The following is a 12,048-nucleotide window of genomic DNA, read 5'->3' as shown; positions in this document are numbered from 1 at the left end:
CTTAAAGTGCATCACAGGATAAGGGACTCGGGAAGTAGTGGCAAGTATTGCAGTCTTTATTGCAAAATAATATGGCTTATTTTTTCAAACTACAGTATGAATGCAGATAAGGCTAAAGCTCAGTGTTCTTGGAGTGCAGAAATATGACTTTTTTTCTCTTCCCCCTCCCTCCATCTTTTATCTAGGACATGACTAGAGATGAGATAGCAGCTGAGAAAGTGGCTCTTCAGAAAGCACTCTTGTATTATGAAAGCATTCATGGAAGACCGGTACGTACAGCAGCACACATGTAAAATAGTTGCTTGACTTGTCTTTGCCTGTCATAATTAACCTCCCGCTACCTTATAAGTATATTAACACCCATGCTGGTGGGGGGAAAGCACAATGATTTTGCTAATCAGTCCCAGCCCCTTTACTCAATGCAATCACTCATCTGGTGAGAAGTGCTTTTAGACTTGCATTAACTGCGAGGTTTAGTGTATATCAGAGCAACAGGCTCTTAATTATGATTGGTATCCCTGAGTCTTGCACTGGTGGAAGCTGGCTGGATGTAAAGAGAAACTCATTTGGGACGTTGATAGTGTGAGGGAGAGTAAATTCATTTATCACCTTTTTGAGACTGTTGTAACAATCATTTAAACAGCGCACACCTCTGGTAAATGCTAACGTTTTCTCGTTCCACTTCGCCTGTCTTCTGCTGCCAATGTATCAGAAGGTGCCAAGTTGGCAAATTCTCTCTCCCCTTCAGTGTGCTGATGCTTTGGAGTCCCTGATCCCTTCTTTTCCCTCATGCCTGAAATATTTGCTTCTGAGCCCATTGTTCTAAAATTATTTATTTTAATTTCCCCCTCTCATCACCATCTAGATGGCTACCCAAAGGTCACATGATTATTACTGCCTACACTCAGCCATCTAGGTAGTAGACTTTTATTACTGTGTAAGGCACAGCAACAAAACCATTCCAGGGAGGTGATTTGTCCTTCCTGTCTCCTCTCTGAGTCGAGCTTCTGCTCTCACAGTGTTGTAAATCGGGTAATCCCCCACTGAAGTTAATGAACGTACACCCGTGTAAAACCAGTGTGACAGCAGAATCTGGCCTATTGTTATGCTAATAAAAAACAAACAAAAATATATTATAACTGCTTCTTAATTTTTTTTAAATAAGCTACTTTTACAACCCAGCAAAACTGAACCCAGTAGCCAGGGAGGCTGCAGCTGACCATCTTTCCTGTTTCCAGCTACTGGCATTGCTGCAGTGGAAAAGTACTGAGAGATCCAGGATAATGTGGATAGTTGGGCCACTTAAAAAAAAAATTAAACAATAAAAATCAGTGGAGCTCAGATTTATTGTGTAACTGAGTCTGCACCAGTGTCAGATGAACCTGCAGAGGTAGACACTAAACAGCTGTAGTTAAACCAGAGAGTCTATTTTTGCAGAATTCCTAGAGCCACTCTAACGAAGCAAGAAATGGTCTGTTCTTCATTAGCTGCTGTTCGCCACATGGCGTGGGCCCGAAATTTCGACCAAAGGCTCTGTTATGCTAGCTGCCTTTTCATAGAATCATAAGATTGGAAGGGACCTCGAGAGATCATGTAGTCCAGTCTCCTAACTCAGGGCAGAATTAAATGTTGTCTAGACCATCCATGGCAGGTGTTTATCTAACCTCCTCTTACAAGTCTCCTTTGAGTGAGATTCCACAACCTCCCTAAGCAATTTATTCCAGTGCTTAACCACCCTGACAGTTAGGAAGCTTTTTCTAATGTCCAACCTAAACTGCCTTTGCTGCAATTTATGCCATTAATCCTCAGAGGCTAAGAAGAACAGTTTTTCTTCCTCCTCCATGTAACAGCCTTTTATGTTCTTGAAAACTGATATGTCCCTTCTGTCTTCTCTTTTCCAAACTAAACAAATCCAGTTTGTTCAGTCTTCCCTCATAGGTCATGTTTTCTAGACCTCTAATCATTTTTGTTGCTCTTATCTGGACTTTCTTCAATTTGTCCACATCTTTCCTGAAATATGGTGCCCAGAACGGGACACAATGCTCCAGTTGAGGCCGAATCAGCACAGAATAGAGCGGAAGAATTATTTCTTGTATCTTGCTTACAACCCTCCTGCTAATACATCCCAGAATGATGTTTGCTTTTTGTTTTGCAACAGTTAACACTATTGACTCATATTTAGCTTGTGATCCACTATGACCTACAGATCCCTTTCCACAGGACTCCTTCCTAGGCAGTCATTTCCCATTTTGTATGTGAGCAACTGATTGCTCCTTCCTAAGTGGAGTACTTTGCATTTGTCCTTATTGAATTTCATTCTGTTTACATTTCTCCAGTTTGTCCAGATCATTTTGAATTTTAATCCTATCCTTCAAAGCACTTGCAACCCCTCCCAGCTTGGTATCGTCCACAAACTTTATAAGTATACTCTGTATGCCATTATCTAAAACATTGATGTAAATATTCAGATATACAGATAGGGACCACACTGTGATGGGTTCGATCACAGAAACACCTTTGCGACTGCCACCTAATGTGCCTAGACTACCTCTGAGCCTGTTTTCCCTGCCAGCTTGGGATTTTAGTGCCTTGCCTGTTTGAGCCAGACACGCTAGCCTGCTGCAAACACAGATCCAAGTCTGAACCTCATCCCCCACCAGCTGCAGGCTTAACTGAAAACAGCTTAAGAAGTGCTCCTGTCTCCTGCACTCAGATACCCAACTCCCAATGAGGTCCAAACCCCAAATAAATCTGTTTTACACTGTATAAAGCTTATACAGGACAAACTCATAAATTGTTCACCCTCTGTAACACTGATAGAGAGATATACACAGCTGTTTGCCCCCCCCCCCTGCCAGGTATTAATACATACTCTGGGTTAATTACTAAGTAAAAAGTGATTTATACAAAAAAGTAGGATTTAAGTGATTCCAAGTAATAACAGACAGAACAAAGTGAATTATCAAGCAAAATAAAATAAAACACGTAAGTCTAAGCCTCATACAGTAAGAAAACTGAATACAGATAAAATCTCACCCTCAGAGATGTTTCAATAAGCTTCTTTGATAGACTGGACGCCTTCCTAGTCTGGGCACAATCCTTTCTCTGGTACAGTCCTTGTTCCAGCTCAGGTGGTAGCTAGGGGATTTCTCATGACTGCAGCCCCCTTTGTTCTGATCCACCCCCTTACATAGCTTTTGCACAAGGCGGGAATCCTTTCTCCCTCTCTGGGTTCCCACCCCTCCTTCTAAATGGAAAAGCACCAGGTTAAAGATGGATTCCAGTTCAGGTGACATGATCACATGTCACTGTAAGACTTCATTACCCACTTGCCAGCACATAGGTATGCAGGAAGACTTAAAAGTAAACAGAGCCATCTACAGTCAATTGTCATGATTAATGGGAACCATCAAAATTCCAAATCACCATTAATGGCCCACGCTTTGCATAATTACAATAGGACCTCAGAGTTATATTTTATATTTCTAGTTTCACGTACAAGAGTGATACATACATACATACAAATAGGATGACCACACTCAGTAGATTATAAGCTTTATAACTGTACCCTGACAAGAGACCTTTTGCATGAAGCATATTCCAGTTACAATTACATTCACACTCATTATATGATTTTATGAAAATATGCTAGAGTGCAGCATCGCAGACACATCCTGAAGACCCTCTAGTGACAGGTAAAGAGCCTCTATTTCCTCAGTGCGCTTAGGGATTCTTTTTCCCAGTCCAAACCATTTATTTATTTAATTATTTACAAAACATGGGAGTTTATCCTCTTTGAAGTGGCATTAACTGACGGTTCGGTTCTCTGCCTCAACAGGCACCTTTCCATGTCGTTTTCTAACCCTTAAGGACAGCATAGTCCAACAGAAAAGCAGTGCCAGGGCATTCTGCCCATTTTTAGGTCCCAACATAGCCTAGGCAGGGAGGATATGATCCTGATTCACCACTGCATTACTTCATTTTGTGCCCTCGTAACACCATTAAAACCATCTAGTTACAGACAATAGTCCACAGTTTACAAGGCAACACTGACTGCATTAGCTAACGAATGTAATCTCAGCAGCATGAAACCCAGGGAAGACCATGGTGAACCTAGACTTGTGAATGCTGTAAATGGGTGGTGTATCTTTGGGCTCCATACTGCTGGTTACATTCCTCCCTTCTATCCAAAACATCCAACCAACCCCACAAAACACCACCTTTAGAAAAAGAAGAAACCTATCCTGAAAAGAATCAACCTAAAACAAAAACAGCACAAAAGGAAAATGATAAAATCTAAAATATCCGAAGTGCACACCCTACCCCAAGCAGAGTTTTTATGCTAGGGACTTTTCTGTTGCTATCAGTTTTACATGGAAGGTGCTCAGATACTACAGTGATGAGCAGCACTTTAAAAGTCGATAGAAATGACATCAAAATCAGTTAAAGAGCCCTTATAATGTAAACTTAGAGCAAAGATACAATGGAAGAACAGACCAAGGATGTGGGTAAGACACTGGTGAATAAAATGAAGAAGATAAACTATATGGTCATGTGAAATATTCTACTTGTTGTTTTCCAGTCTCACCCACGAGATATTAAAGATACAGAAACCCATTTAATCAAACGATTCTGTAGAAGTGTAGAGCTTCACTTTCTCATGCACCACTGTTAGCTAGTGTAGATTTAAATCTCCCCCTCTCCTCTCCTCCATTCTCCCCAGTCATTAAAAGGGATTTTTACTCCCTAGCATTTTTCCAGAAGATGAGCTGGAGAGTAAAATGAGCAATTCTGTGGTAACAACTTGCAGGCATCTTAGGGAAGAAAGTGCAGAGGCAGAGGAGAGTTGTTGCAATGTCATTTTACATAAGGTCTGTAGATCAGCATGCTTGGGGAGGGACTTGCAAGGGAAGGCAGTCAGTCATCACAACTCCTTTCGCTTCTTCCTAGGTCAAAATTATCACCCTGTTCCGGGATCCCAGACACAAGAATGTGGGTATGAGCCCTGTGCTTTTGGCCACAAGTACAGAAGTGGCCACAGATGCAGACTGCCTAGTGTGTAGGGATCTTGTAATGAGAACAAATGAATACTAGTTTGAGCCTAAATGTCTTAACCTCCGTTTATCCACATTACAAAAGCACCACACAGCTGGAAGTTAGGCCAAGGATTGGAAGAGCAGGGCTAAAGGTATATTGGCAGGTCAGAGTGGCAAAGTTCACGCTATACTAATCTCAGGACCATTGCCGTTAGCACATCTCTCTTTTGAACCCAGATAAATGAGGGTGCAGGAGCATACGTTACAGACTAGAGTATCTGCTGCCAGACTCATGGTCTCATTCTTTCTTGCTTTTCAGGTAACAAAAAATGAGCGCCAGGTGATGAAGCCCTTGTATGACAGGTACCGGTTGGTCAAACAGATCCTCTCCAGGGCCAACACCATTCCTGTTATTGTGAGTACAGTACTTCTCTAGGGGGGGTTGCTTTGGTTTGGTGAGGGAGCTTTTTTGGCGGGAGGAGGACAGGAGAATCACACCTCTGCACTCCGCTCAGTTACAGAGGCCCAACCTCTCCCATCACCAAAGAACCGAGTACCTGAACGACTGCAAGTCAATTATACCACAGCAACTGGGACTAGTGAAGAGCTGGTCAAGGACTCCAATGCCCATGGATGTTGAGCACTTTTCACCTTGTGGTGCTCCTCCTTCCATTGGGTTGCTGTTGATTTGTCATTACATAGTTTTTGGCTAAGGCCTCACCTCCTTTTTCACTCAACATCGTAGATTCAGTGTTGGTCACTTACGTTGGCAGGAATGGAGACTTGTGTCTTGCCCACGCTGCTGAGGAGCTCAACTACACCAGCAGCCAGACTGCCCAGTTTGTCTGAAGGAGAGAACAGGACAGGACAGGCAGCCTCCCAAACCTCAACACTTACTAGCAGAATACACAAATGGCTGCTGCTTTCTAAATTGATGCGAGGAGTGCTACCGCTTCCATGGAATCCCACACATCTGTCCTGCAGGGTCATTGTCGTCAGTTCCATTTACGTGTTTTTATCTTCAGTGGCCCAAATTTGAAGCTGCTTATGTCACACAACTGGTATTGCCCTCGTCACTGGCCCTAAAATTATTGTACTATAAAACACATACGCACACTCATTTCACCCTGCCAGTGAAAGTAAGCTGTTTTATATTGATTTCTGCCTGCTGTTTGTTTCACAGATGATCCTGTGTCCTTTCTCTACTGCCAGGCCATGCTTGCGTTTTGGCAGTTGTTTTAACAGAGCATCTGTTCAGAAGAACAGACTGGCAAAGTGTTACTCAGAGCAGTCAGACACACTGGCGAGCACACTTTTCTGGACGTTCTTGGCATGCCCTGCTCTATTTAAAAAAAACAAACAAACAAAAAAAAAAAACCTCCTGGAATCATTACTGTGAATAGTCCCCTGTGTGAACGAGGTACGTAAGGCTAGCAAGTAGAAGGAAGCCATCCAACCCAGTGCCACCTCTTGGCAGTTTAGCGCCAGCTTCTCCAAGGAGCTCAGTTCCCTTTCAGGCACCAAAATTGAAATGGCCAGAATTTCAAAAGTGCTCAGTCAGCCCCCAGCAGCTGCCATTGAGAACAACGGTACATGTCTTTCCCCTTCCCCCACCCCTCTGAGAACAGTGAGAGCTCTGGGGGCAGAGCACCTTTGCAGATCCAGCTGTGTCAATTAGGTGCCTAAATGAGAACTGAGTTATTGAAAGTCTGGCCTCGGTTGGGAGTGCTGAGCGCTTTCGAAAATTGGCCCAATGGAGTTTTACAGGGCATACAGAGCCACATGTTGTCTTTATACATCTATGGGGTTGCTTTCGTTGTTGTTTTTTCCTTAAAGCATTTATTTTCCCGCTCACGCACAGCTGGCCCTTCCATGCATCGTGTTCTGTTTGCACGCCTTTGGCACCTATGTCCATTGCTCAGCAGCGACTTGAAAAAAAAAAACCTCTCTCTGCTTCAAGGTTTTCGCCAGGAGTTTTTTCTTTTTAAGCAGCTGTTTTCTTCCGATGGTCTGGATGAGCTAAAAGAGTCATGGAGATGAGAGGAGAGCAAGAGAACAGGTGGTGGAGGAGAAAGGGGTTCACAATGTAACCTACTTGTTAACACCTGTCACAGGGTTCCCCCTCCAGCAAGCGGAGAAGCCCTTTGCTGCAGCCAATTATCGAGGGTGAAACAGCTTCCTTCTTCAAGGAGATAAAGGTGAAGACCTCCAGCTGCTAACTAATTGCTCAGTCTGCATCAGTTTCCCCTTCCCGCCAATGACGGATTGATTGATTGATTTTGTTCGTTTAGTATTGATTCTTTGCAGTGTCTCCAAAAACATAGAAATCAGTAGCTGCTTAAGCCGAGCCAGTTTTGAACAAATCCCTCCTTTCCGTTGCTGCAGATCAGCCTACAATATTTCCTTGGCTTTGTGTTTTCCCTCTCCGCACGTATTTTACTTGATAAAAACTTCACGATTGTTGGTTGCACCTCTGCTTTCTTTTTCTTTTGAGTATTCCGCACCAGTTTTTTGCTGTTCTTTTCCTCACACCAAAGCTCTGAGGCTTTTCTGCCACACCATGGCTAGGTTGGGCTTTCCCAGAACACGAATAGGGTCTCGGCTCACACACACGTATAGGTTATGGAAATTTACCCACACCTGTTCACCTCCTGGCTGTGTCCAGTTCTTACTTTACACTTGAAACGACACTTCTGGAAGCAGAGTGAGTACAGCTTAGTTACGTTAGTGAATATTTGATCTGCTTGGTTTGGCTGGATTTTTTTTTCACTCTCTGCTGCCATGAGTTGGTATTTCCCAGCATTAAGCACTGATGTGAAAACATTGGGCCAGATTCATTACTGGCCTAAATGCATGTGCCTTAAATAGTTAACGCACTAGGGATTAATTTGGTCCATATTACTTTTGTCCAAGAAAGTCCAATCACCAGCACCAAGGGGCTTAGCATATGACACAATTATCTGCATGCTTTTTATTGCCATCACAGTATGAACAAGAGAAATGTACAACCGTACATTCTGATTTCACACCCCCTCTGCCCATTTGTCTGTTAACCATCCAAAACTGGGTAATATTGCAGATACCATGAACTAAATATTCTTTGGTTATATTATTGCAGGCTAAATATTAATTGCATATATGAAGTACATATTAACTAAGGTGAAGCTACAATATCATACTTGTTAAGTGGCTGTGTGTTTACATAGCAGCTTATCCCTCAGTGAATTGTTCTTAATATTTAATAGATAATTGCTGAACCAAGCTTGAATTAAGGGCCATATTCTTTTAAAATGTCCTCTAATTTTGCACCACCAACTTTGTGCTGTGATTTCTTCCCAACTCAAGGTGTGATTGCAATACGTGTAGACATACCCAGGCTAGCTTTAATCTACCTAGCATGAGTACCCGCGGTAGTGAAGTCGTGGCTATCTGCCCAAGGGCTTGTCTACGCTTAACATGCTCCAGCAGCAGAGCCGTGCCGCTGAGCTGGGTTGCGGGAGCACTTCAGTGTAGACAGTACCTACCCCGATGAGAGGGGTTGTCCTATTGGCATAGGTAGTCCACCTCCCTGAGAGGCCATAGCCAGGTCAATTCATTGGAAAGTTTGTTCTCTGGGAAAACTGATGCACTACAGTACTGGGTTGAAAATTGTATACTTTAGAATGTTTTAAGGTGCTGGGGGCTCCAAATAGATGCCCGCAAAGGTGAAAAAATAATTAAAAATAAATTGATTGCAGATGTAGATAGTCACCTGTAGCCAATCAGACTGTAACTGCGGAAGTGAATTGATTGTGGGGACAAAATTAGAGGCCAGGTCGAGGCCCATTTAAAATCATACTTCTACACGTCTGTCTGAGGCATTTCCAGTTGAATTCTTACTAAGGAGCCTCCTGATTCGCCCCCTTCAGTTCAAGGGGCTTAAACCTTTGCAGATGATCTGTGACCATAAATTGGCCCCAGACAAGTGACAGTTCTGTGCTGTGTCTGATGGTGTCTTGTCATCCCTCTGGTTCCAGTTGGCAAAAGCTTGTTACCATGGTTTTGAATTGCTCCTTGGCAGTTGTGGCAGCGAGTGCAGTGCGGTTCGAACTGGAACAAGCCACTTGAACCAGCCCCACTGGGATAGACTTCAGTGACTTATAATATCCACCACACTCTGGAGGGGGAGGGGCCCGAAATAATCAGTTTTAAAATTTCTCTCCCTATGGCAAAGGAGAGTAGCAAACACTCCCGGACATCTGAGCAGGATCTGTTGTTGCCTTCCCCATTCTTCATTGCTTTTATCCTAGAACTTAGGGCTAGTATGCACAGCACCCTGTACCTGGATACAAAAACCCATGCACTGCTCTCTGAATTAGCCAGCAGGGTCAGGTGTGAGAACAGTACACAACAGAAGGCACTGGCAGTCATTCTTGCTTGGCCTAAGTTTTATAACTGGCAGTGAAGCTGTGTCATGGTATGTCTCTAGAAAAGCTTTAAAATCTAATTATCAATCAAAAATCATGTTATCTTTTACCTGTTCCCTGCTGCTTTTCTTCAGATGTTTTTAGGTCTCTGTTTTTATTTCATTTCTCCCTTGCTAGCCAGTGGGTGCTCAATCTGTCGTAATTCTCAGTCTGTGGCTTCATATCACATTTCCATGGGAAAGGCCACGGACCTCATAAATACATGATTACAGGCCAAAGCCAGACCTGGTATACCCTTGGCCATTTACACATCATTGACCTCAGTGGGTTCTGACCTGAGTACACAAACTCTGAATCTGCCTCTGTTGCTTCCTTTCTGAATGAAGCAGAAGGAGATCTAGGTTCGAAAGGGAGAAAGATCTTATAGAAACAACTGCAATACTAGCAAAGGGAACGCAGGACAACCGGCAAAAGAAGTTGCTATTTTTAGCCACAATTCAGCAGTGCGTGTTAGCACATCGTTTCCTTCAAGACTTCATTGGGACTGCTCAGGAGCTCATTAAAGCTAGAGGGGTGCGTCAGTACCTTGCTGAACCAGGCATGTGTCAGTCCCTAGTTGAAATATTTCTTCCCTATCCTATTATTTCTTTTATCTCATTTGCTGTCTCATTCCCTTGCTACCTATATTGTGGTATACAACTGGCATACAGCAACTTAGCTTGAAGCGAGAGGAGGACAGGGACCAATTGGTTAAAAGCCGGAACAAGGTCTGAACAAATAACTCAATCCCAGAACAGGTTCCTCATTTGGGAGTGCCAGGGAGCGGGGGGTGTACTTGGCTGTTCAGAGCCCTTCACATTGTGTAGCTGTAAACGCAGGGAGCTCTCACTTAGCCGGGCCCCCAAATGTAGCTTGAAGGAAGCGCTCTCGCTAAAGTATTTCAACTTTTTAATGTTATAGTTTCATCAAGATACAGTCTAATTCTTGAACTTCTCCATTGGACTGAAATATCACAAACCCTCCCTTTGTAACTCCTTGTCACAACACAAATCAGTCCTTTAGCTCTCTGGTTCTGACAGTTCCTTGCTGTGTTCTATCATCACCATATGCAAAAGTTATCAGCAACATGCCAAGCGCTGTAGAGTCTTTGGGAGGCATCCACCATAGGAGAGGTTTCATGTAAATTAATTGGGCAGCTTGTGGATTTGTCACAACTAAATCACTGAGGGGCTTAGGTGTGGAGGATACAGAGAGAGGACACTGGTACCATTGAGACATGGCGTCCAATGGTTGTCAAGTTTGGAAGTACTTGTAGCTTAATCAAGAATGCTGAAAATGAACAAAAAATAGCAGGATGCCAAGAATTCTGATTTTTTTCACCATGGTGATTCTGCCTCACTTTGTCTCACTAACAAAGCTGAATTTGTGGTGGTGGTTTCTACTAATAATGGGTTGGGGCTCTGTGTTACTACTGATATTACTGATTACTACTGATATTTTTAGTGCACTGTAAATCTTAGAGCAATTAAGGTGCTGTCTCTGTCTGTCGACCTCTTTCCATATCTGTAGCCCAGTGCTTGTGGTAAAAGAATATGATATGCGGGTTGTATCTGCAGAGAGAAGTAGTAACCTCTTGTTATGGGGGCACTGTGTCTCCTTCTGTAGGAGGAAGAGGAGGGTTCCGATGAGGATGGCAGCGTGAAACCAGATTTCACAGTCACCCTGAAACCAGATTTCAGCGTGCGGAGTTTCCTGGATCAACTAGAAGATGAGGCTGATGGCTTCATTTCTCCAGTGGATGATAAGATGCCTTCAAAGAGTAGCCAGGACATGGGGCTTTCTACCCTCCATGCTGCTTCTATGTATGTCAAGTCTCTTGAACTATACCGGGTGTGGGTCTGGATGCAGCAAACCACAGCATGTGCTTAAATCTCATTGAAGCCAGAGGGACCTTAGTACATGGTTAAAGTTAAACACATGCTTAGTTGTTTTGCTGATCAGTGATGGGACTGTTCACATTCTTAAACTTAAGAGTTGTGTCAATTTGTTAGGGAGTGTTTGTAGGATTGGCTACATATGTTTTTGTAGAATTACTATACCATTCCCATTTTAATTTTCTATGTAATTTTTATATCTATAATTTAACCCTACAGGCCAGAACTCTTAGAGCAGCTCCAAGAAGTCAGGGAAGAGAAAAAACGGATCAGAAAAAAATTGAGAGAATTTGAAGATAATTTTTTCCGACAAAATGGAAGGTATTTCATTTCTAATTCATCCATCTATCTCTATAACTACTGCCAGTAATACTTACTGAGAGCAAAAGGCTCTGAAAATAGAAAGTGCCCTATGTATGCTACCAAATTAATCCTCATTTTGTTATCCTCAATTTGTTGATAGGTAAGCTGGGATACAGAGCATCTGTTCCAAAGCCTGTTGAAGTCAGCAGGGATATGTCTATACTACCCGCCGGATCGGCTGGCAGCGATCCATCCAGCAGGGGTCGATTTATCACTTCTAGTCTAGATGCGATAAATCGACCCCCGAGCGCTCTCCGTTGACTCCCGAGCGCTCAGGGGTCAATTTATCGCATCAGTTATTCACATAGC

General features: G+C 43.1%; 1 protein-coding gene across 2 annotated transcripts in view; it reads left to right on the top strand.

The window, feature by feature from the left end:
- FAM13A (family with sequence similarity 13 member A) overlaps positions 1-12,048 on the top strand; it is a 183,977-nt gene that overhangs the window by 166,504 nt on the left and 5,425 nt on the right. The window contains exons 19-23 of one of the 2 annotated variants that reach the window (XM_073340682.1): positions 186-269; positions 5,356-5,451; positions 7,151-7,234; positions 11,108-11,304; positions 11,596-11,697. In XM_073340682.1, the coding sequence (XP_073196783.1) occupies positions 186-269; positions 5,356-5,451; positions 7,151-7,234; positions 11,108-11,304; positions 11,596-11,697 (563 nt within the window). The remainder of the gene's footprint in view (positions 1-185; positions 270-5,355; positions 5,452-7,150; positions 7,235-11,107; positions 11,305-11,595; positions 11,698-12,048) is intronic. The other variant, XM_073340684.1, reaches the window with a different exon arrangement.

The sequence above is a fragment of the Lepidochelys kempii genome, chromosome 4 (genome assembly GCF_965140265.1).
Source record: "Lepidochelys kempii isolate rLepKem1 chromosome 4, rLepKem1.hap2, whole genome shotgun sequence".
NCBI lineage: Eukaryota > Metazoa > Chordata > Testudines > Cheloniidae > Lepidochelys > Lepidochelys kempii.
The sequence above is the reverse complement of the archived record's forward strand: the minus strand, read 5'-3'. Positions and strand labels throughout refer to the sequence as shown.